Source organism: Thermobia domestica, chromosome 2 (assembly GCF_964235325.1).
Source record: "Thermobia domestica chromosome 2, izTheDome1.hap1.1, whole genome shotgun sequence".
Lineage (NCBI taxonomy): Eukaryota > Metazoa > Arthropoda > Insecta > Zygentoma > Lepismatidae > Thermobia > Thermobia domestica.
Window position 1 is genome coordinate 166,790,131 of NC_137455.1, and position 25,515 is coordinate 166,815,645.

At 32.9% G+C, this 25,515-nt stretch overlaps 1 protein-coding gene across 1 annotated transcript in view; it reads left to right on the forward strand.

Annotated features, from left to right (window-relative positions):
- LOC145677120 (serine/threonine-protein kinase NIM1) overlaps positions 1 to 25,515 on the forward strand; it is a 161,837-nt gene that overhangs the window by 121,152 nt on the left and 15,170 nt on the right. The window contains exon 3 of the mRNA XM_081747770.1: positions 326 to 544. Within this exon, the coding sequence (XP_081603896.1) occupies positions 326 to 544 (219 nt within the window). The remainder of the gene's footprint in view (positions 1 to 325; positions 545 to 25,515) is intronic.

Sequence of the window (25,515 nt, forward strand, 5' to 3'; positions counted from 1 at the left end):
ACATAACTTACAGATATTTTTTTTATTGAAATCTAGCCAACATTAACTGAAAAATATTGAAGAAATTCAGTTTTGAGATATCTTGAAAAGTAATGTCAAATAGTGCATTTGTTTTGATATTTCTTATGTTGAAACTCTCATTCACAATATAACACGATTTGGTAAAACAACATTACTTTATCACTATCATCTACATTTAGTGTACCGAGACAAATAAATTTCTGTAATGGTATAAAATGTTGCTGTGTGTCATTGACCAATATAATGCCATACTCCTGTAATTATAAAACATATATTTTAATATTGTTTCATTTTTCTTCCTTAGGCAGTAGAAATTGTGTGGAAGAAGCGAGCGCCCCGCTTCGCAAACCAGAGTCTGTGAAACAGACCCCGTATCAAAGGCTGGTGTGGGGACTGCATCACGACGAGCGTTGGCTGAAAGAAGTAAACCTGGGGAAGAGAGTCGGTCTGTACAGATTCAGAGGGGACCTGGGTACTGGCAACTTCTCTCAAGTGAAATTGGCAATACATCAACTTACACGCGGTAAGAAAACAAAGTATTCTACAGTTAATGATTTATATCGGTTTATGTAACTTTATTCCGTCCTTGTATATCGTAAATGAGATAGAAGACATACAAAGCAAACAATCAAGGATCCCCATTGATTGTCAGACAAGTACTATTTCCTAGACAAGGAAAAAAGCGTACTTACACCTCATTTAAACATAAATCACAGGTTTAGAGGTCTACAATTACGCTCCTCAAGTATTGAACAAAAACCAGTGGAAGCTCCGTCATTGCGATATGATTAGCATACGCATCTTTGGCATGTAAGACCAGGTTCGATTCGCGGCTGTATCTCATGTAATTTGGATTCCACGTAAAGTTGTGGGTCCACGTTTCATATAGCTTTGATGCTAAAATTGAAGTTAATCAATCAATCAATAAAAAACAGGGGGAAACATCTTGTTCCTTACAGCGTCAGAGTCTCAGGTTATCACAGCCTTCGACTGCTCGTACAATTACGTATTCAAATGAACGGACTCCTGGTTCTTGATAGCGCCTACGTCAGTAACTACTGATTCTTCAAAGAATTCAATTCTTCAACAAATGCAAATCTACAAACTCCGCAGTTTAAATATGCGGTAATTCCAACTTATAACAGGAAACTTCTGAATAAAGTGTACTTATTTAAAACTAATTTAATTTCAGCTTAATCAATTATTTAAACTCAAATTTGAAACTTAAATTGCAATAATGGTAACAATTACAGAATCGTTATAAATAATCTTTCTTTTCATCTGTGAACGGTATTGCCGCTGTTTTACAGTTAGTACATATAGGCCTACCTAGTAGATTTGTAGATGGCCGGTACGTGCTACCACTTATGGCGCCATCGAGGCACGGTAAGAACTATGTGCTTCCACACGGAGTCCACGTCAACACTGACAGTGCTTGAAGCCACTGTAGCTCAGTTATAGAGCACTCACCCCTGGTGCGTAGGATCCCTGATTCGATATTAGCTCTCGTCAAGTGGGTTATGTGGTGGACAAACACCATTTGAAGAGAGGTTCTCTCGTTTTTCTCCGCTTTCTTTATTCCACCATTACGCTCATTACATCTACATAGTATTGAACGGATGTTATTCTGCACCCGAAAAGACGATAAGTAATTGTAAAATACTTCCAGCTATATTTTCAGAAAAAAAAATAGAGCTAGATTGCTTTCGTAACAGAAAGAGTACAGATGAAGCATAAGATTAAATTTTTATGCTACATCAATCGTTTCCCTGTTAAATAAGTATAGTTTTATTGAGAAAGTGTACAAATGTATGTTCAGTGACGAAGTTTTGGGCAGGGTCCCTGACCCCCCCTCCTAGGTGCGCCCTTGTGCAAAGATGAAACATCGATAAATTACATCAACCTAATTAAAATCAAATGCTCAAGGGTACATTCTCATGCGAAATAATAATTTTTAAAAAGTTTGGAGAACTTAATTTTATGGGACTAGAAAACATGTTGTTCACTCCCCAGTGATAATTGATTGTTTTTATTTTGCTAGAAATGATTATTTATTTATTCACTCATTTACTCTATATGTAAAATGGTGCACTATTAACTAGTAGAGTGTATATGTTGTTGTTTCTCTTCCTCTAACAACAACTTATATAAGTACTTCACTTTAAACGTTACATGAGACCCTCTCATTCTTCATTTAAGAAAACATAAAATATACAAAATGACTCTTTTCTTCTAAATTATTTTTTCAAAAATCTGTGTTCCCTCTTCTTAATTATATTATATTATTAACTATAAATTCGAACAGTTATTGATATAAATAATTTATGAGAAGTTTTAAAGCCAAGTAGAAATTGTTCTGAAAGGGTTTATGAGGTCATTAACATACAAAGGGAACACTGAAGATTAGTTTAGTCCGTCAGTGACTCTTTCCGTATCGTACTATACTGTGTACTATGTCTCGTAAGTTTTCTTTTTTCTATTCCTCTCTTTTTAACGAGTAAATGGCTATTCGCGTGATCGACAGTCGAGCAAAATTCATTACCCCGTTTGTTTGGTAAAGGCGACGGGTAATGTTTCGTGAGACCGCAAACTGCAAATCAACTAAGACGAAAAATGGACGTTCCGCAATGCGATGGTTTAGAGAGATAACATTTGCTGAAGGTTTACCGACCTCACAAAACAAGACATATTCACATTTAACAGTTTTTTTTTTTTAAATTGAAGGGTTCATGATCGGGTTTCCGTAAACAGAAATCAATTTAAAAGTTTAGGAAATGCAAAATACATGAAGCAGTAATTTCCTACGTGTCGACTTTAACTTCTATTAAAAGGATATAAATAATCTAGATCCTAGAACTTTCTATTCCACTTAGTTATTTCTTATAGATTTTGAAAGTATCGCAACAAATTCATGAAAATAATTATACCATGTAATACTGAACAATTAACTTTATTAAAAACCTCATTAAAACTATTTTTAATAGTTTTTTTAAAATTGTTTTGTTTTCTTTGAGTGTCATATAGTAACATATCTGTATAATCTATATACCAACACTAAAGAAACGTGAATGGTGTGTGTCTTTCATCCGAGTTTTGCATAGAAAATAGTCTTCTAGACTCACCAATTTTATACACAAATAGACCTTCACCAGATCCAATCTTTTACGAAGCAGTTTTTTCGATTTTCAATTCAAGGGGATTAGAGGGTTACATGTTCTGGTAATATGTAAAAGATTGTGTGTGAGTGTGTCAGCAGATTTTCGCATCGCAGATAGAAAGGAGTTCCCTAGCTCCACCAAATAATGTATAGACCCTACATATAGATCTTCACCAAATTTAATTTTGTCTCGAGCTGGTTTTTTTTAATCATTATTTTTGACTCGAGAAAGGATTGAAAGGTCGAACTTTATAGTATGTATATGCACAGTGAATTATCTTCCTTATGAGGTAGATAACTCACACTACTCGGCTGCGTTGTGCGCTGCATGGCCCGAGAATCGTTAGGGGCAGTCTGGAAGGCATTGCTCGTCATTATACTCTATACGTATTTCTTTACTTTGAAAGATTTTGGATTCACATAATTCTTCCCGTGCAAAGGACGGGCACTTCTGCCGGTACATAATACTATATCAATGATTTATTTATATTAATATAATATGTAAAGAAAAGTCTCGTATATCTATTACGGAATAATATATAATTTTATCTGCAAACAAGTGTCACTTAAAGGAGATGCCTTTTCAGAACTTTACTATATGAGTAACTTACGATGCAAACCGCATCTATCTCGATCAAAGATCGAATTCGTCACTATACAGAGATGAAACAAACTAAACTTTTAAATCACACATCTACTATGTAAGCCTTGGTACAGAAGTTTCCTTGCATTAAACGAAATCTCAACTTCCTGTAGTTGCACCAGTAACAATATCATCGGAATACAAAAAATAGGTTCTACGTTCTTGTCATAAAAGAATTTGCAATCGCATATTAGCAATAACATGTCTCAGAAGAAGTTATTACAACAGCTGTTGTCTATTTTCAGCTTGATTTTATATGAAACAGTGTGTTCAATGATATGTGATACTTAAATGATAATAATCAGTAATCCCCCAACATTATGGTTTAGAGGCTAATGATATTATCATCAGGCAGATAATCACATGCATTCTTGCATCATTCAGAGGTCATTTCAGTTGCTGCAAATTTAGAGATTTTCATATACCGTATTACGGCCCAGTATTGGTACTTCCATTATTTGACGTAAAAACTGCCTTCTTTAATATTGTCTTATCAATTGTAGTTTATATCCTTTCCATTTTTTATTTCACCTTTTTCAGAATTTTAATAAGTGTATTTTTTTTATTTATGCCCTAATCAATTTATTTTCTTCTTTTTGATTATTGCTAGTGCTATTCTTCTTTCCCTAACATTTTGCTAACACTTCATAATTTCTCGTTTCATCCAGGTAATTTTATGTTACTCCTTGGATCAGTTGTGCGTACGTTCTCAATCGATTTTAATCACTTTTGCGTAATGTCCACATAATTGTTCTGCACACCACAATATTCCATAACGGAACGTTTTATGAATCCGATTCTTTGCTGTTTATTTGACAACCCATAAAGTACGACTTTCTTTAGTTTTTAAAATCTTTTCTCCTAACCCTGGTTTTAATTCCTTTCACATTTCAAATCTTCATTATAAGACTACCTAGGTACTGAAAACTATAAAATCTCGTTTCCTTACCCCCCTCTCTCTCTTCGAAATACTTTCGTTCCAATTGTCATTATTTTTTATCCTTATCGTTTTTCTCATTTGAAATTCTTCACTTCTTTTCTTTAATTTTTTTAACATCCTGCGAATTTTTGTTCCAAATTCTATTGTTAAAAGCTACATCATATGCAAAGTCGGTACACATTTTATTTCCTACCGTTTTCCCCATATATTTATTCCTCAATTCTTGTACAATTCTCTTGAATTTATCATCTGTCTCCCTAAGTCTAGAAAGTATGATTGTAGTACGTTAAAGTAGATTTCTCAAAGAACGAACAACTCCTCAAATTTCGAACAATTGATCAAATAATTTTTCAAGTAGCGAATAATTGATCAAATAATTTCTCGAGTAGCGAATAATTGACCGAATAATTTCTCAAGTAGCGAATACTTGATCAAATAATTTCTCAAGTAGCGGATAATTCGTCGATCAAATCTCAAATAACGAATAATTGATCGAGTAATTTCTCAAATAACGAACAATTTCTCAGATAATAAATAATTGATCAAATAACGAGTAATTGACCAAATAATTTCTCAAGTAACGAACAATTCATCGAACAATTTCTCAAATAACAAATAATTGATAAAATAATTTCTCAAATAACGAATAATTGATCAAATAATTTCCCAAGGAACTAATAATTGATCTAATAATCATTTAAATAACGAATGATTATTCAAGTAACATACAGTATAATGTTTTGAATTATTTCTCAAATAACCGAACAATTGGTCGAATAATTATTCAAAAAAAATATTTTTGAATAATTGTTCAAATTACAAATATAATTACTCAAATAACGAATAATAATTCCAAGACTACAATATTAAACGAACAATTATTCAAATACAGAAATATTTTTTTTCGATTAATTAACAAATCATTTCTCGTAAAAAGAAAAGTCAAATAAAATTGTAGAGAAATTAATTCTAATAACTATTAAACCGATAAATGTTTAAATACTTACAATAGTACTAATCTTTCTTATTAAAAGAAAGTAAAAAAGAGAGAAGAAAATAACCTTGAAACAAACATCTTTCCTCTCCACCCTTCCAATATAAAATTAAGGGTGAGGTTGTGATGTACCGTACTTGGCGGTTTTCATTCTTTTGCGAGGCCTTGCATGTTTTTTCCACGCAACGACCTTTGCGTGAACCAAACTTTACACTCCCTCAATCGCTCACTCATTCTATGATATTCCGTGACGTCACTTTAATGAATTAGACGGATATCACGGAAATGGTTCCTTTTTTTCTTTTGTTTTTACGAATAACCGCTTGAGAATGAGACAAAAATACTAACGTTACACTTATATTTATTTTCAATTTATCTCGCCTGCGAGAACCATTTATATAACGTACATATTGATATATATATATATATATATGCATGTGCACACAAGCAAGTAAGATGTTATCTCATTTCCGTCCTGCGCAACTCTTTCGAAAGTTTCATTTGTTCGCAGAATTGTCAGAGTGACTCAATTGCAACTAAAGATCTTTATGATTTACAAGTAAAAACCGTCTCGTGTTCACTTTCTTAATGTCATGTTTATTTAATTACTATAACTTGTTACTTCTTTCCGTAACGTGGTTTCAGAAAACTTAAATCGATTTTTAAACTGAAAAATAACATAAAGTATTGTATTTTCCTTACTTTGAATTCGTTAAGTCCACTATATTTGAAATAAAGTAACATTTTTCCCCCTCTGTCGTTATAATTGAAAATGAAAATGAAATGAAATCTTTGAGTTTTACGTTCCACGCTTATGCCGGTTAGGCTAAAGGAGAGGGTGATGATGAGTGATGAATGAAATGGTGGAATGAAGAAAGTGGGAGGAAACGAGAGAACCCCGAGAAAACCCACGCACACGGTGTTTGTCCACCACAAAGTTCACTTGGCGGGAACTGGGATCGAACCCGGGACCCCAAGCATCAGAGGTGAACGCTTTACCACTGAGCCACCGCGGCCCCCGTCGTTATAATTGAGTAGAATAGACGTGTCTAACCTGGGGTACGAGTATCCCTAGGGGTACGATGTAAATAATTAATAATGACAAAAAAGGTTTCTTAAACTTTGTTTACTGTGATAATGAAGTACCGTGTGTTTGAAATAAAATACCAGAGTTTATAAATCAGAAACGATTGAATGAAATAAAGAAATAAGATAAAAAATGTCAGTTACCGGAAGTCACTCCATAATTTTAAATGGAAAAGTGTCCTACACGAATGTCTTTTCTCTACAATAGTTGTTTGCTTTTCATGACATTTTGAATGATGTGTTAGATGTTCAACGACCTTTCCATTTAAAATATTCAAATGACTCTCCAGCGTCCTGTGCGACAAAGCAGAATGCTCCTTTATTCGATGCTCTCTGAATTTTTCTATTTAATGTTTTGTTCAATCTTTGTATCTCCAGCCGTTTTCGATTTATAAGCACTGGGTGTTATTTCTTAACAAAAAAAAAAAAGTATAAACATTAAAATTATGTAAAAGTTTTAATGTCTAATGAGTGAGTTTGATACAATCCAAATGGGAATAGCTCACAATCGACATCTTCATCAATCCTCATACGTTTGATGTAGTTGGTGTGTACAAGTATTAATTAAAATTCACACATTCTCGGACATACAGTCTGACACAAAAAAAAACATATCTTCATCTCAGCGTTTTATAGAAGAACAAGTTTTGCGAGTGAAATGAGAGGCTATTCGAACATATTTGTGCTTAACATGTTTTGAAATATATTTTACATGTTTTCAAAATTTTAGAACCATTATTCAGTACTTTGACGATCTTTAGCTTTCCTCAGTGCCTGGACTCTTTTTCGGTATTGATACAACAATCTCACAGGTGCTAGTCTGTATCTCATAAAAGCGCACATGAACATTTATTCCATTAGTTCTATTTTATTTGTGCAATAATACTTTTTTTTTAATTAAAAGACATAGTATGGCACACATATTTTGTATTGGGTTCAGGTCCGGTGAATTGCCAGGCCACAACAGTCTGGACACCTAGATCTGACACACACTTGTTAAAAAATAGTTAGAATTTGGCATGCAGTGTTATGGTCTTGAGAAATGAATGGTCGAACTTCTACCACATTAAATGGTAGAAGTGGTGGTACGAACACCAATTAAATGGTCCCAGGCCACCACAATATGGATGACCAAATCTGACACACATATTGTTAACAATGCTAGAGCAACGACAGCCAGCATAAATTTCTTGGAAACAGATGTCTCTCGCCTTTCTCAAGATGTAGAAACCTAAAAAAATCTTGAATAAAATTACTGTTCAGGCGCAGACCCAGAATTTTTTGGAGAGGGGTTCAAGCTTTGGGGGGGGTCCAATACTACAAGCCACTATGTCTATGAAGTATTGAACAGTTACTATCCTGCATTATGAAAAGATGATAAGTAATTGTAAAATACTTCAGAAAAATGATAGAACTATATTGTTTTTATAAGAGAAAGAGTACACGTGAAGTTTAAGATCAAACTTTCGTGATATATCAATCATGTCCCTCTTAAAGAAGTATAGTTTTATTAAGAAAGTGTACAAATGTACTCATATGTTAAGTTAGGAAGTTTTGGAAGTGGGATCCGGACGCGATAGATCCCCCTCCTCCGTGCGTGTGCTTCTGTAAGCCACATGAACACACTTATGAACAACTGTGTAATGTCCTCTCTTTCTGGACTGCTTATATTTGTTGGCTGATGATATGCCAGATCACAAAGTGATTAAATTCATCAGCTGCAAGCATCGGATTGTAGACTACAGATACGTTGCACCACGCAGGAAAGCCACACCAGGAGAAGAAAACACAAAGCACTTTAACATATCAGGAATACTTATGGTTGCAAATCTACTAAAGATGAAACTAAAATATTTCAACCAACTTTTGACACAACGGATCACTTTTTATTTAGCTCCAATTAGGTTAAGGGGCGTATGCAGTTTCTAATACGAATTATGATTAAATAATAACAGGTGAGGCGCTTAAGAGACATTTAAGAAAATGCGTGACATACAAATCATGTTTATATTAGTCATTGGCTATCAATTGCCTAAGGAGAATCATCATTTACTCAATATATAATTATCTAACAATATTATTTCATATCTTTATTCAATTATTCACTTCATCAAATATTTATATCAATTATAATTAATAATCTTCGTTGCAGAATATCTCATAGATGATCTCCGTTGACAACGTAAAGCACATCAGATATCAATTTAAAGCCTCCGCATTATACTCGTACAATAGAATCCGCACCTGAGAATCGACATTACAGACTGCTACCGCCATACGTTTGAGCTAATTCAGAATTTGGTATAAATTTCCTGATATGACATGCATCAAATGTGATTATAAGAGGGAAGGAACATATTCCATTCACGGAATCCTTACGGATTTCGGACGTTTAAATTTAGCTGGACATTATTTAAGCTATATTACGTCCAGAAACAATATATAAAAATTGCCACTTTAGAAGGGAACACATCAACCACCTATTTGTCTATATTCATTTCATTTCATTTCGGCCTCCAATTGGACACCTTCTTTATGGGCACGACCGTTCAGGTCCAGTTGCCTTCTTCCTGTTTATGTAATAAATATTACTGTAAAATGATAACATTCGAATTTGTGTTTCACATGAATCTTTGTTTTTTAGAATTGCCGGGATTCAATGGGTTAATTTCTGTAGATTTGAAAAATTGTGTTATATACAGTTGTTATTAGCACTAAATTGTTACAATAAATTTGTTTTAGTGTAAATAGTAATTTCCCAGCTATTCTTTATATATATATATATATATATATATATATATATATATATATATATATATATTTAAGGTGGTTTATTATCTAAAGTTCTTGAAAATATATTATTTGTCTATATACGTCTATATACAAAAACTATTTCCTTCTAACATAACAAGATCAAACTTCAACTGTCAAAAAAGAAGAATAAAAATAGGCATTAATTTCACTATCAATTTTGCCAACATTTCAATGGTGCAGATAAATTTCATGTCATCTCTTAGTTTGGAGATTAGATTGATATAATGACTCAAATTCAACATTAACAATAATTAATAACATATAAATTTGGTTAATATGAGAAAAATGGGAACACACAAAGTCACACAAAATGCTGTAATGGATCAAACAGGTCCATTACAACTGTGAAGTTCGGAATGGAGCAACAATTCACTGAAAAATCATCACACTTCACCCTCAGTCAGTAGCAGATCCACGGAGAATATGGGAGGCCGTCCCCTAAGGTCAGTTGATTTTGAGATACATAAGACTCACTATTCTCATACACAGGGTTCGAAAATTCTTGGTTGCAAGGTCGCCATGGCAGTAGAAAATACGAGTGTGGCGCCTAAATATTTTAGTATTCTTACAACCCTCTTTCTGAATGTGATTTTTAGTAGCTGTGCAATATTCTACTTTCAGAATAACATAAAATTAGATTAAATTTACAGAAAAGTTGGGATTTTTTAGGGGGCATCCGGAATTCCAGAACCCATCCCTCTACATATATTTCTGTCGATAAGAATCGACAGTCTTGTACAACAGCTATGTTGTATTGTCTGTCTATCGATAGGTATCAGAACCAGAAAACATTATGAGATAACGAGAAGTGTTTTTTGGAATCGATTCAGAGTCCCAAAAATAAGTTCTGTATATTCCGTTAACCCTCTGTTCAAACCAGAAGTAGTAGAAATCGATCATTTCCGGTTTCATCATTAATATCCATAGAACAAAAACTATAATAGCAACAAACTTTTTCTTTTCGGAATCGATTTAGCGTCTCAATGAAATACACCATCATAACCGTATCTCTGTACTAGAACAATAAATGGTAAAAATTTACTACTATTCCCGTCTTCAAAACTGATCTTCATAGAGCAAAACCGATAAAAAAGATAGCGAGTAATGGTTTTCTGATATAAGTTCAGCATTCCAAAAATAAATTTTATTTCGACATTTATCTTTATTCAAACCGGTAGCATGGAAAATCTATCGTTTCCGGTTTCAACACGAATCGCCATAGTGAGAAAAACGGTATTAGATAGCGAGAAGTAGTTTCTTGATATGGTTTCAGTACCGCAAGGATAGGTTCTATCTCCGACGTCATGCAAAGAGAAGTACTAGAAATATACTTCCACTTCCGGTTTTAATATTGATTCTCATAGAACGAGAACAGTGCTAGAACGTGACAAACAATTTTACGTATTGATTCCGAATCCGAAGAATGTATTTCATCTCAGCAGGTCCGCAACCAACCCGCAACCGTACACAACAAATATAGTATCTCAAACAGTTTAGTGGGAGCATAGTGGCTCAGTGGTAGAGTGCTTACCTCTGGTGTGTGGGGTCCCTGGTTCGATACCGGCTAAGTTTGTGGTGGATAACATCGTGTCTGTTGATTTTCTCGGGTACTCTCATTTCCTCCCACATGTTCATTCCACCAATCCATCAATCATCATACAGTTGCATAATCATCCGTCTGCCTTAGTCCAACACGGTGTTATGCATCAATTGACCAAGCGCCAAAACACGGTTCTGAGATTGAAGGAAATAAAAACACGTTCCCATTACAATCCTGTACTTGGCACTTGGTCGAATAGCTTTTCCTGAACATTTAATCAAATAGTAGGGTTTCAAACCATTTTTTTTACATTATTTACATTGTTTCCTACTCACTGATGTAAAAATCTCTAAAATCGCAAAATGGGTTGGCCAATTGATGCATAACACCGTCCATGTGAGACGTTAAACTGAAGTATTTCATTTCATTTTCAAACAGCCTAGTGATATTCAAGTTTGTTCTTGATACACTTGATCGTATGTGCGATTATGTCGCGTAGCAATGTATTCTATGCTTTAACTGGTACACTAGCTATGTAAAATTTATCTTTGTTTCCATTTCAGTGATCAGTTTTAAGAAAAAGTAATAATAATAATTCGAAAAATATAAGGAATTGAAATATATAAATCGATCCAATGAATCACTTATATGGCATAACGAAGTAAGCACTAAGAAAATGCAACACGATATGTCTTTCAACAAGTTTTGTAATGGATATCATGCTATTTGTTTCCAATGTATAAAGTCGTTTAAAGGTCATTAGTTTCTTATTATCCGCTGATTAATATATTCCTGGAGTAGACCTTGATAGTACCGGCATTCTGTGTACGCCAGTGGCTGCAAGAATCTTTGTCACTCCAACTTGTAGCGAATTTTGACCTTCGCAGCTCGCAAGCTTAGATACAGTTTAATCAATAGGTAGTACCAAGAGGCCCTGTCCACTGGTCTAGTGGTTAGCGCGTGCGCCGTTGGTTCACGTGGTTCCAGGTTCGAATCCCGTTGGAAGAGCCTTAAATTCAATATTACAATCATTCACTTTCATTAATCATCTATAGTCTAAACGGAATGACATGGGACGTTAAACTTTAAAAAAAAAAAAAATGTAAGCAAGAATCGCTCCTAGAATTTTTCGTATAAAGTACATATTCTTTACTTGATTTTCCTTTCTTTTACAAACTCTGAGCGAGTGGGTAAAGCAGAACTGAAGGCTGCGGTGGCACAGTGGTACAGCGCTCACCGCTGTGCGTGGCGTCTCTAGTTCGATCCTAGCCCACGCTAATGGACTTTGTGATGGATCAACACAGTGTTTTGTTTTCTTGAATTTTCCTCTTTTTCTAATGTTTTCTTCATTCTCATCGTTATCGTCTCCCCTTTAGCCTACACGGCGTAACTGTGAGATATAAAATTAAAACATTTTTTACCATTAAATTACGGTACATCTGAATACAGTGTAATGGCATTATTCATACCATTATCTTCAATGCACAATGGTGGGACGTTAAACTTAAAAAAAAAAACTGCACTGCAATAACATTGTTCCTTGTTTGTGAGCTGTTACATAATTAGCGAACAGATGTATATACTCTATCGGTTCAACCTCATGCTACGCGAATGGTAAACGAAATATTTTAATTCATCCAGGGCGTCTCTAGAAATCAACATACATTCCTATTTTCTTCTGAAAGTTATGGCACTGTCGTATAAATATTTATAATTCTCCCAACTAATTACGGTTTTGCGACTCGTAAAATAAACAAAACGACTGAATGAGTGAAAGATAAAAAAAGAGGCGAGCAACATCCAGTACATATTCTGTAAGCTATAGGTGATTCAGCTCGGCTGTTGAGGCGCTCAGTAAAACACGATTCACCTGGGATGTTGCTTTCTCCATCTCCTCACCTCTTTCAGTTGCCATGGTAACCAGTCCTCAGAATCAATCCTTTGAGCTTTGTTCTACCTCTCTCTCTCTATTCCTCACCCATGATGTTCTTCACTGAATTACATGCACTACAAAGAGAATCGCCATTCCAACCTGTTGCTCGAGAAGTAATAAAGTGATTGAGAGAAGTAAGGTTTCGCTGGTAACTGCAAATACCTTTAGCACAATAGAAAATAGAAAATAGAATGAAAAAGAAATCTGTTGTCAATGGGCGAAGTAGTGAATCATTCTATTAGATGTGAATGAGATTGAGAAGTTATTCATGATAGAATGTGGTCATATGACGAATATAACGAAAACATATAAAACAGAATTTCACGCTTTTCTTCGTTATAAAGATGTTGCGAGGATTTCATATTTCTAGCATTTAAAGTTCCTTTACGGGAGGTTCTAGTTTGATTCCCTGTAGGAATCCATTTGGTAAGGATCTTAGGTTTCACTTCTTAGTGCTGGAAAGCGACAGTTCCTTTAATTAATATCGTATTAAAGGTGAACTGGAGACCCCAGACTTCCTACGAATAATTTTGGGCCCACCTATGTTCTTCTCTTCCTCAAATAATCTAAAATGATATCAAAAAAGGCTTTGAACATGTCCTTGTTCAAATGTATAGAATATACACATTTTATTTTAAATGTTTCTTCTTTGTTATCAAGATTTGTATTTTGATGATGTAATGTTCCAGGAAAATATTATAACATACAACAGAGTTAGACACTATTCACTATTTACAATATTATACAGATTTCGGTTATGAAACACTTATTGTCGTTGATAATCTAAAATTTGTCGTATATCAAATTTCCAGAAAAATGTTAGTCCAACCAAATCTGAAATCCTTCTAATCAGTTGCATTGTCAGTGTTGAAATAACTCTCTGGCTCTTGATGCGACGTCTTATAGGAAGCTACTGCCAGCAAGTTTGATTATAAAATTAAGGAAAATTGGATATGACTGTTATTTTCTAATACGACACATGGCAGTTTCAATGGCGTTATGTTTTTCTTCCACTTTTAATATACTAGAAATGTTAAGTCAATAAATTAGAACGTCTTCCATTTTCTTTCAGTATACTGGAACTGTTCAGTCAGTAAAGTAGCACGTCCTCCACTTTCAGTATACTAGAATTGTTCAGTCAGTGAATTAGCACGTCTTCCACTTTTAGTATACTGTAATTATTCAGTCAGTGAATTATCACATCTTCTAATTTCAGAACACTACAAATGTTCAGTTACTAAATTTGCATATCTTCCATTTTCACTATACTGGAATTATTTTGTCACTTAATAAGCATCTTCCATTTTCAATATATTGGAATTGTTCAGTTAGTGAATTAGCATTTCTTCCACTTGTAATGCACAACTTTGTGCTTCATTACAAAAGATCAATTTTTATATATTTTGTCGTCGTTAATGTGATATCACATCTAGTTTGCAGTGTTGTGAAAGAATATAGCCAACTTGATTTCAGGTCCGATCAATGTCTAAACCAGCGTTTCCCAACCGGTGTGCCGCGGCACACTGGTGTGCCGTGAATGGGCCGCTGGTGTGCCGCGAGGAATCGAAACAAAATTGTTAATTTTATAGCAATCAAATTGCAAAACGTAGGGGAAAATTTATATTTATATTTCACATTATTATGAACCTCTACTATGATTCTACAATTTTAAGTTTCATACCGGGTTACTGTTCTATACATATCTAATGTTGAAAAAAGTATTTGTTATCATTGTTATGACTATTGGTGCTTCTTTATTGTTGCAGACTATTTCGTAACTTGAAAATTTAAAATATCATTCAATCCTTTCGTCAAATTACTTACATTTGTGTTTTACAAGTAAAAGAGATTTGTTTGTTCGTTCGTTATTTAGTGATCTAAGGTTGGATACAATTTTTATAAAGAAAGCACATTTTTAAAATCCTGAGTCCAATATTTCATTGCAATTGTTTTTTTATTTTTAAAATTAGAATGAAAAATAATCATAATGATTTACCACGGGAGAAAACCAGTGATCGAGCTTTCTCCTCTGTGAGGAGATCAATAATCATAGAAAAAATACCACTGTGTTTTATATTTACAAATAATAATATCTATAAATGTGCCGCGAGAATCCAAGTAACACCCGCAGTGTGCCGCAAGTTGAAAAAGGTTGGGAAACGCTGGTCTAAACCAATTACCTGAAAAGAAGGAGAAAAACTATAAGAAATAGAAAGATGAAATACGTTGACAAGAAAAATAACTAGAAGTGTAGATAAATAGTCATTATTATGTATTTCTTCTAAAATAGAAAATATTAACTATATATATATTTGTGTAAATTGGTGTTAAAGTAGCAAATATAAACATATACTCTAAAATTACCATTGAAATTTGTGTCAAAGAAGGAACTACATTTGTATAACTGTATTTTTATTGCATGATTCGGTGTTTTAATATAATGATCTTCAACACTGACATAAGTTACTAAACACAAAATTCGGGCCCATTTGATTCCTCAACCTTTTTACTTTGTGACGTACCTCAATATGGGAAATTTCAAAATCAACTATATATACTACTACTTACATACTACTACATAGAAAATACTACTTACATATCATCTGCATGCTTAAACCTTATAATATAAATTCTTGATATTTAATTATGTTACTACCTGTTGCACAATAGATAATTGCACACCAACTCCTAGCTTAACATTGCGTGCGAAACTATATGAGATGTGGATATACACGTGGGATCATTGACGTGGAATCAAAATCTTATTATGAAGACAACAACAACAAAAAAAAATCTTATCAGTTACCCACAATGGAAGTCTAGTCAGTTTTGCTTTTGTTTAAGTTGAAATGTGAATTTTTAATGAATCTTTGTAAATGACTGTTTTTGTTACACCGTTGTTTGTGACAATTGCACCGGCTTACTTTTAACAAATGCAACAGCTCTGATATGATTGGATGTGATTCTAGCAAATCATGTGACTAGCAGTTTCAGAAATGCACCACTTCAAAAATGGCACTTTTTAAAACTGTTCTCATTAATTAATAATTAATTTCTCAGAATGTTCAGTTTAAGTTTCAGATAAACATTTTGTTAACAAAAACAGTAATTTACAAAGATTCATTAAAAATTCACATTTCAACTTAAACAAAAGCAAAACTAACTAGACTTCCATTGTGGGTAACTGATAAGATTTTATTTGTTGTCTTCATAATAAGATTTTGATTCCACGTCAATGATCCCACGTGTATATCCACATCTCATATAGTTTCGTACGGAATGTTAAGCTAGGAGTTGGTGTGCAATTTTCTATTGTGCAACAGGTAGTAACATAATTAAATATCAAGAATTTATATTATAAGGTTTAAGCATGCAGATGATATGTAAGTAGTATAAGCAATTAAATTTGATGAATGTAATTTGGCGCAAATTGAAAAAAAATGCGTAACTATGAATAAACGATCTATAGAGTATAGTATCAAATAGCTCTGAGTAGAGCAGTAACAAAACAGTAGGACTAGGATAAGTCGAGTTTTGCCTATCACTACAAGAACATGTTCCCTCTAACACGAAAAACTCATTAGAGACTGTGTTTATTATTTATACAATAATACCGCAATGTACTAATAAAATTACGCGATTACTGGTTTAACGTACTTATATTCGTAGTTTGTTATTGTAATTGCAATTTATTTGGTCGAAAACAACATTACAACATTATAAATCATTACAATTACAATTATGTGTTAAAATCAGAAATAGATATCAGTGGGATCTTCGAAGTAGTCTTCCCAAGAATCCACCTCACACTACCAAAGATGTGGAAGGCGCCGAATACACATGGCCTCACTATGAGCGAATCTTCTAATTTCACGGTTGAGTGCTATGGCAATGTCTTCACATGTCTTCACATGTTGCGTGGTCATTCACATGTTCCACGCAATGGTTTCTTTAGTTTTACTATGAGGACAAAATTGCAAGGTGATAAATCTGGCGAATATGATGGATGCTTGAGTACTTTCCATTCCCATCGTTCAAGAAGATGCTGCATACATGCTACCGTATGGGCTGTGGCGTTGTTATCAAGGATGAATGCATCGCGTAGACGTTTAGAGGGTTTCTCTCTACTTATCCAGTTTAGGTGTCGTTGCAAGAAAGTGCGATATTAGTACAATGCATTCACAGTTCGGCCATGTGGAACGAAATTGTACAAAATCACTTCGTAATATAATTACCTTAGGATGATCATTAAGTTAACAGGGAATGAATTGTGACGAAATTTGTGCCTGCGTGGCGAGCTTGGATGACGTCATTCCGTTGACTGGCGTTTCAGTTCTGGTTCATAGGCTCTGGTCATGTAGCATTACTATAGCATCATGATTCTGCCTCTGGTAGATTATTTAGGATACTATTTTCAAGGACTCAAGATGCCATTGGAATGTGTTTATGGGCTTTATGTATATTTGTACTTCTACTTGAAATGATTTGCAATGCTGTAATTCGAGGTAAAACAAGCGTAAAAAGAAAAAGTTGCCGGTCTTTGTGGTGACCCTCGTATTTCCACAGTTATGGGAATAGGAAATGTTAAGTACTGATTTAGAAAATTAAAGATGTAATATTATACATAATTATTGACGCTTTAAAAAGTAAACACTTTTCAATATAAAGTAAAAGTCAGAATAAGACCACTAGGCTTATTACTTATCTGTATTTAAAAGTCCTGCAAATGCCTATACAGTTCTCAAATTTGGAGAAATTATTCGGACGTAGTGGACCACTATAGTATGTGTATTCCTGCTAAGGAAGCATAGAAGGGGATGCTAGGGACTCCTTACAAACAGTGCCAATTCCTCATTACATCTTCTACTTTTCATCCATAAAAGAATATTTCAGTTCATATTTTGCCATGAACATTTCTAAAATTTCCACTTCATATCTGCATCTCTTTACTAACAAGTTGTTTGCAATCTTAATTTGACTTTAGCTTATGAAATTTACTTAATTTGGGCAGTATATTCATAAAACCATTTGTAAGATTCTCCTTCCCTCTGCTAACTACAAAGAAAATGATGTTTTATTTCACAACTGAGATTTATTCTTTTATAATATAAATGAAATACCAATTTATTTATTTTGTTATACATAATAGACCACATTCAAGGTATATATATATATATATATATATATATATATACCAGCATATAAAGGGAGAGAAGGGGGAAACAAACAATTTTATTCCCCTTGGAAAATATCGAAGAATACAATTTATTGGCATGTTAAAGAAAGATTGCTATTTTCGTCTTTTTTTGAAAGATCGATTTTTTATTAGGAAGTAGGCTGATTGCACAAAGTGCGTTCAGTCTGTTATTTTTCTTTGTCAAGCAGCAAATGTGTCGCCATCTATAACCTTATATTCAATGTTGGTTTATCACGAATTCTCCCAGGAAAGCAATCAATCTGTGCCCTTCATCGCTAAGGTAAGAGGAAATACAATAACTGATCTCAAATGCTTAGGAGCACGAAGGATATTTTCAGGCGCACGTTTATGGGTACATCAATTATTTGACATAATTACTTCTTTACATGGAACTTTTTTTCGTATATTTTTGGTACCCCTTTTGTATTTATTTTATTGGAAGTTTATAGTAAATAGTGGGCAGTTTATTGTTATTACCTCTCTCCCTGATATCGTTCAAATAATGTCTAGCATGATCTTAACATATATCAAATATAAAATATTGCCATCATAATATTAAGAATTTAATCTAAAACAATGGTCTATAAATAACGCTATATATTTACATGCAAACTTAGCGGAAACGAACACTGACCTTCAAAATTTATCTCGAGCCTTCTAAGGCTAACAACTGCTTAACGTTATTCTTTTTTAAGTTTTGAAAGTTACGTTATATTTATCTAGTAAGATGCAAACATTTTTAAAGAGTAATATAATAATTAGTTGATCGTCAATATAAGCACGAAAATTTACTTCTTCATACTGAAGGTGATAAAAGCTGGGTACATATACGATATGGTAATTAGTAAAAGATTGGTGAACAAAATTCTATTGATTCTATTATTATTGACGTCAATATTTCTAGGGACTTATTGGATAACTATTTTCTGCAGAAGTTAGTGAAAGTAATTTCCAAGAAGGTGTTAACTAAATATAAAATATTAAAAAAAAAACTGTTGTTCAGAAGTTGACTCCTATGTTGATCACACATGTAATTAGTTTAATTTATTAATATTTAATATATGCATTCCATTCTATTTAATAAAAAAGTAAATAAATGAAACATACAATATATATTAAATGAAGTAGTGAAAAAATACTCTCCTACTAGTATGATAATTATCTTATAGAATCTTGTATCACAATAAATCGAAACAAATCAATAACATCTTAATAACTGTCTTGCCTAAAAGAAAAACACAATATTCATATCAAATTTTCCCATAACTATGTAAGAGGTGCATGAAAAATGTTATAGTTACAATTCCCAGTGTAAGACATATTAAGTTAAAAATCGTATTACAGTTACTTCAATTATAGTTTTGAACACGGGAATAAAGTTTACCACCAAATTAGAAGTTATTTAATAAGCAGGATTTCATACTATATAGCAGCGTATTGGTATGGTTAAAGGCGATATGATATGGAATATAACTCGTTTTCCGTTAATGTTAATGTTTTTAGTAAATAAGTGAATGTTACTAGTAAATATAATAAGTTTATTGGGGCCGTAAATACATATACATATAGGCAAGAAAAAGGTAAAATGTTGTGTGCTCGAAATACAGACTATTTGCAAATAATAAATAATCTAAGCACAATCCTTAATGCTTCTCAAAATATAATACCTAGCTTATTAATGATTGAACTTTGCGTATGAGATAGAGAACATGGCTTGTGTGCCACTACCTTGTAACCTGTGATCAAAATTGTAAATACTTGCTTTCTGTGGTATACCAGTTTTTATACTTTACCTATAGAAGAAATGAAATTACTATGAAACAGTAAAGTGATATTTGATTTCTTTTCTAATTTGAGACATTTGTGTCTACTTTTTAATAAGAATCAAGCCACATATTTTCAAGTCTTATATCATAAAAACGTATCCTTCCGAGTAAAAGATGGTAATTAGTAATGTCAAATACTTTTCAAATTAAAAAAACTAGCATTTAAAGATCGTGCTAAGATAATAAAGAAACTCCGATCAACAGTTTAATCTTTTAATTATCCGTTTTATAATAGCGACGTTAAATTCTTGCCTTACATACTCTAATATGCCTTTCCAGCAGTTCGTGAATGTCGGGAGACTAATTATTAACAAATTTTCTAATAATTTTTATAACTTCCTCAACAGGTTCAAAGTTAATAAACATAGTACATTCTCACTTATAATTTATTTCTAATATCGCTTCCAGAGGGATGTTGTAGAAATAATTATTAAAGATAGAACGCATTAGCACTTTCTCCTGATCTGGAAATATAGTTAACAATAATGGGCTCAAGTTATTCGAGTCATGTGTAACATTCAACTCATTCTACTTGCATTCGCTAGCTAATAATATTCCATATTGTGTTTACTTTTTTGGAATATTAATAGCTTTAGTATTTACACTAGTTTCGATTAACGTGTTTGAATTTTCGAAGTTTCAACAACTTGTCTAAATTTTTTAACGTGATTTCAAAAGTTATTTTAAGTAACTTACCTAGACTTTCTAATGTGATCTCCAAAATACTCACCATAATTTTTTTACACTTGATCTAAAGTTTTTTGAACTATTGTTTAGGATAAAGATCGTAGAAGTGCCTCACGTTTCACCTTTTATGACAATACGACTGAAGAAGTCATTTTTCCAATTAGCAAATGCCTCCAAAAAGTTCTGGTAATGTTTTTTTCGCTGAGCTATCATAGCCTTTGTACTAAGAGTTTCGGAACTTCTTCAGTTCATATTTTTCTGTAACCAAGCGCATCTATCATGATAAATACACTTCATTTGAAATAATATACATAGTTTCCATCATGGCAAACATGAAGATACTCTTGTCATTGCGAATGAATTCATACAACTTTGCCAAATTTAGATCCGTAATCACTGATTGAGCTGATCCCGTTTCTGAGCTGATCATAGAAGATTCTTTCGTCAGATTTGAAGTATCAAAGTCATGTACGAATGCCACTGATTCAATACAGTAATCCTTTCAGACGTCCTTTAGTTTACTGTGAAATACCATAGTGGTGTCTTCACCACTTTTCATAAGAAATTTTGTTACTACGTGTTCTTTAAGTTGACTTCCTGTCGACTGGCCATTACTGCCAACTACTGCAAAAAAAAAAGTCAAAATAAATTATAGTGTTTATTGCTAAAGACTATAATATATATATAGATCAAAATTAATTTGAAACTATCTAAAAATATAACAGTTATAATCCAACAGAAAAAAGGCTTACAGACCAACAGACGTATAATCAATTTTTTGATCAATTTGTTGAGTGACCAATGGGAGTTCACGATTTTTTTCTGCCTAAGGCTGTAAAGGACGTGGCCGTACATTATAACATAGGTTTGAAACTACATGTTTTCCTACTACAAGTAAAATCCCGTTCATTTTACCATATTTTTTTATGTTCTACTGTGTTCCCAGTGTTAGCAGCGGGTTGAAAGAAAAGCTTACAATGTACGTTAAAACAATGTAAATAGAGTATGAGTGCGAGGGTAATGAGATATAACGATTGCGCTTTTGACCGAAGTTCATTTCCTAGTTATACCTATTGGTGAAGGAAACTCCCCTAGTAATGGAAGAAGAATCTAAGTAGATTTCGTTCTGAGTCTCTGAAACTAGCAAATAACAAAAGGAATTAATTGTTTCGTTCTTTCTTTTTAAGTCAACATTTCACATACAATTGCACCAGAAAGAAGTCGATTTTTACCATCTTCCACTGATAACTATATAACAAAACGATTTTTTTACAAATCATTATAATAAATATATCGTATGTACTCTACATGTCTGTAAGGTGTTGACATACAAAAACATAAGTAGACTTTTTACTTCATTTTCACATTTTTTTTTACTTCAAATTCTGGAAATCATTTGAATACATTCTTCTGGAACTTATTTGGTTACGTCATCGTCGAATAGATATGTCGCATATGGTGCGTAATCAGAAATATAAAAAAGAAATGGTTAAAATCAACCCTGTGTTTTAAGTTTTACACACCTACTTAATGTGGTAACAAAACGTTAATCGACTAAACCTACGTAAAAATATTTAAATTTAACACAATATAGTAGATAGTGCCTATAGGACTTTCCAATCATTTCCACTGCTTAAGATTTAAATTGGTCAAAAATGAACAGATGAACTCCCGGTTATGATTAAAGAAAAAAACTTTCATGACAACGTTATTAAAAATTATCTGAATTTGATCAATATGGTGCGTGTTTTCTTTGAGGCTCCCACAATCCCCATTACTTAGGATTAAAATCAGCCAAGAACGAGGGTTTAGGATTAAATTAAATTAACCCTCCCCGTTTAAAAATGTTTCGCTGTAACTTTAGTTTAAAATGTTCGTTTTTATACAATATGGTAATGTTTCAGGCTTTCCTGCAATCCCCTGGCATGCAATTTAAATCAGTCGATTATGAGGAAGTAATTTAACCCCTTCTCTTCGATTAAAAAGATATTTGATAATTTTCGTTAATAAGTATTGAGTTTTGTGGCTGTATGACACATATCTTTTCTGAGGCTTACCAAACAAGTTGAAATTGATCAAAATGAGAAATTAATTTAACCCTGCCTCTATTAATGTTAAAAACGTGTTCTGGGAAAATTTCGCTAAAATTCTGCGGTTTTATGAAGCATATAGCATATTGTCTTTTTGATTAGAGAGTTATTGCTATTGTTTAGGGTTGTTAGTCAGAAGGAGGAATATTCATTTACGAAATCTCATGAATAGACATAGGATTTTCATGCAAATGCAAATTTGGTTTGCTTATATCCATCTCTGTCAAACTTGGTACGAGTTTCTAACAACAATAATACAGCTCGAATTTGATGTTTTATCCTGCATATAAATGCATATTCCAAGGGTTAGAACATATATTAATGCTTAAGAGGATATTCAGCATATTCTATAAGTTTTTATTTCATTTGTATGCTTATAACATGGAATAAATCCAGTTTTAGTTTATATTATCCATGTCTATGCAACATAACTGCTTTTTTGCATGGAAGGATGGAAGAATACCTAATTTATGGAAGACCAATAATGTTAGCAAAGAATCAGCAGAGCAAAGACGCTTACAACTGCCGTTAAGAGAAAACTGATAATGATAAAGATTTTGCGTGTCTACATAAATTTCGAAACAAGAGACTCGAGGGATGTTGCTTAGTGAACGTTTAACTCTAGTTGATAAAGTTAAGCTACAATCAGTTTCTGGTAAATTCGGGCGCTCCGTGAAAAAGAAATTGACTTATGTTATTGCCAGAAACTCAGACAATGAAACAATTCAAGACTATGGGATAATACTTCCTAGGTTTAAATTTCAACTTGCCAGAAAATATAGACACTAAACTTGCTCCCCTCTATAAATATTGTCCAGTAACATATATTGATGTTAACAGATCTGGCTACAAATGTCACAAACTGACACCAAGAAATGAAGAGAAGCATCTTGTAATATATTGTAAGGCTAATTATGGGAACAAGTAAATCCTTAAGAACGAACTTTTTTTTTTTTTGGTACAATGGAAATGTGTAGAAAAGTGAGGCTCGTATTATTTCGTGTAAAGTAAATGCACTCTAAAATACAAATATGAAGAACAACTAGAGATCGTATTCTCATATCATTGTCTTTATTTCAATCTTATAATCATATCATATCATCTTATATCATTGTCTTTGTGTCTGTTTCAAAAGATAAGAAGTATATAAACTGTAACTCTTATGAAAATAAATTATAAAGATAAGTTCCTGAAAATTAAAGTATACTTTTGATGTTATATTTCACTTTCAAAACTTTGTCACAATTTTGTTGTGTGTTTGAAATGATCTCTTTTATTGCATTGTCAGTGCATATTAGGTGCATATTTTAACACATTTAACCGCGTGGATTCATACATATTTCATGAATTTTAAGTGCATAAAAATCCGGTGTCTTCTTATGAAGCAGGTTAATAATAAGAATAACTTTCCTAAAAGCTACTCGTTTTTATGAAGTATTTTGTTTGTTTGTTGTTTCAAGCTTTAATGAGCTTTGTTATTGAGGCAACAGACAAATTCAGCCCAAATTTCAGGTAATATTCCACGGTAACTCCCTGAAATAATAATAATAATAATAATAATAATAATAATAATAATAATAATAATAATAATAATAATAATAATAATAATAATAATAATAATAATAATAAAACTAATAATAATAATAATAATAATAATAATAATAATAATAATAATAATAATAATAATAATAATAATAATAATAATACATCTTGAAACAAGGTATGTGTTTTCTTGGAAGCTTAAGAATTACTGATGCTGTTTGAGATTGAAGTTAGCGAAATGTCTTTCGGAACTTAAAAAATGTATACTTGTTTTTCCACTAGAATTCGATTCTTGTCCACTTTGCTATGCTACGAACGTCATAAATTTACCTAAACAACAGATATTGCTGCTGGAGCCTGAGGCACATTCCTGTAAACCAATTCTCTTGAAAGTGAGATAATGTGGTGGAAAACGGCCTTTATTGTGAAGGTTGACCTTACAGGTAGTCTGTACACCCCTGGCTGCACAGAATTCAAGCCCTGGTCATTCCTTCATTCGTAATCAGAACAATGCGTAAGAACACAAAACACATAACGCCTTAGGCAGAGTCGTTTTGATGTATGATTATCGTTATACTAAAGCCTGACTACTGCGGTGTCCCGACAAAACGTACCAGCGACAAAACGTACCACTTGAATTTTCGCGACAAAACGTACCACTTTTGACGACCTGTCATAAATGACAACCTATCATGGATTAACTAAAGCATTTCTGATATTTATTCCACGACAAAACGTACCACTTACATAAATTACAACCTGTCATGGACTAATTAAAACATTTCGGATATTTAATCCGCGACAAAACGTACCACTTCATGTTAAGAAACTACTTCCCCATGAACAGGTAAAACAACGGCGTATAAGGTTGAGAAGAACAGACAGGTAATGTATCGAGTTGTCAAAGTGCAGAAACTCATTGGTAAAAGAGGGCTCATTTACAGAGGAAATGTAGCAGCCTATAAACTGAAAGACACAGCTATAGATCATGGAAGCTTTTTGGATATTATTCCTCTCTTAAGCAAATTTGATCTTCTGCTTAAAA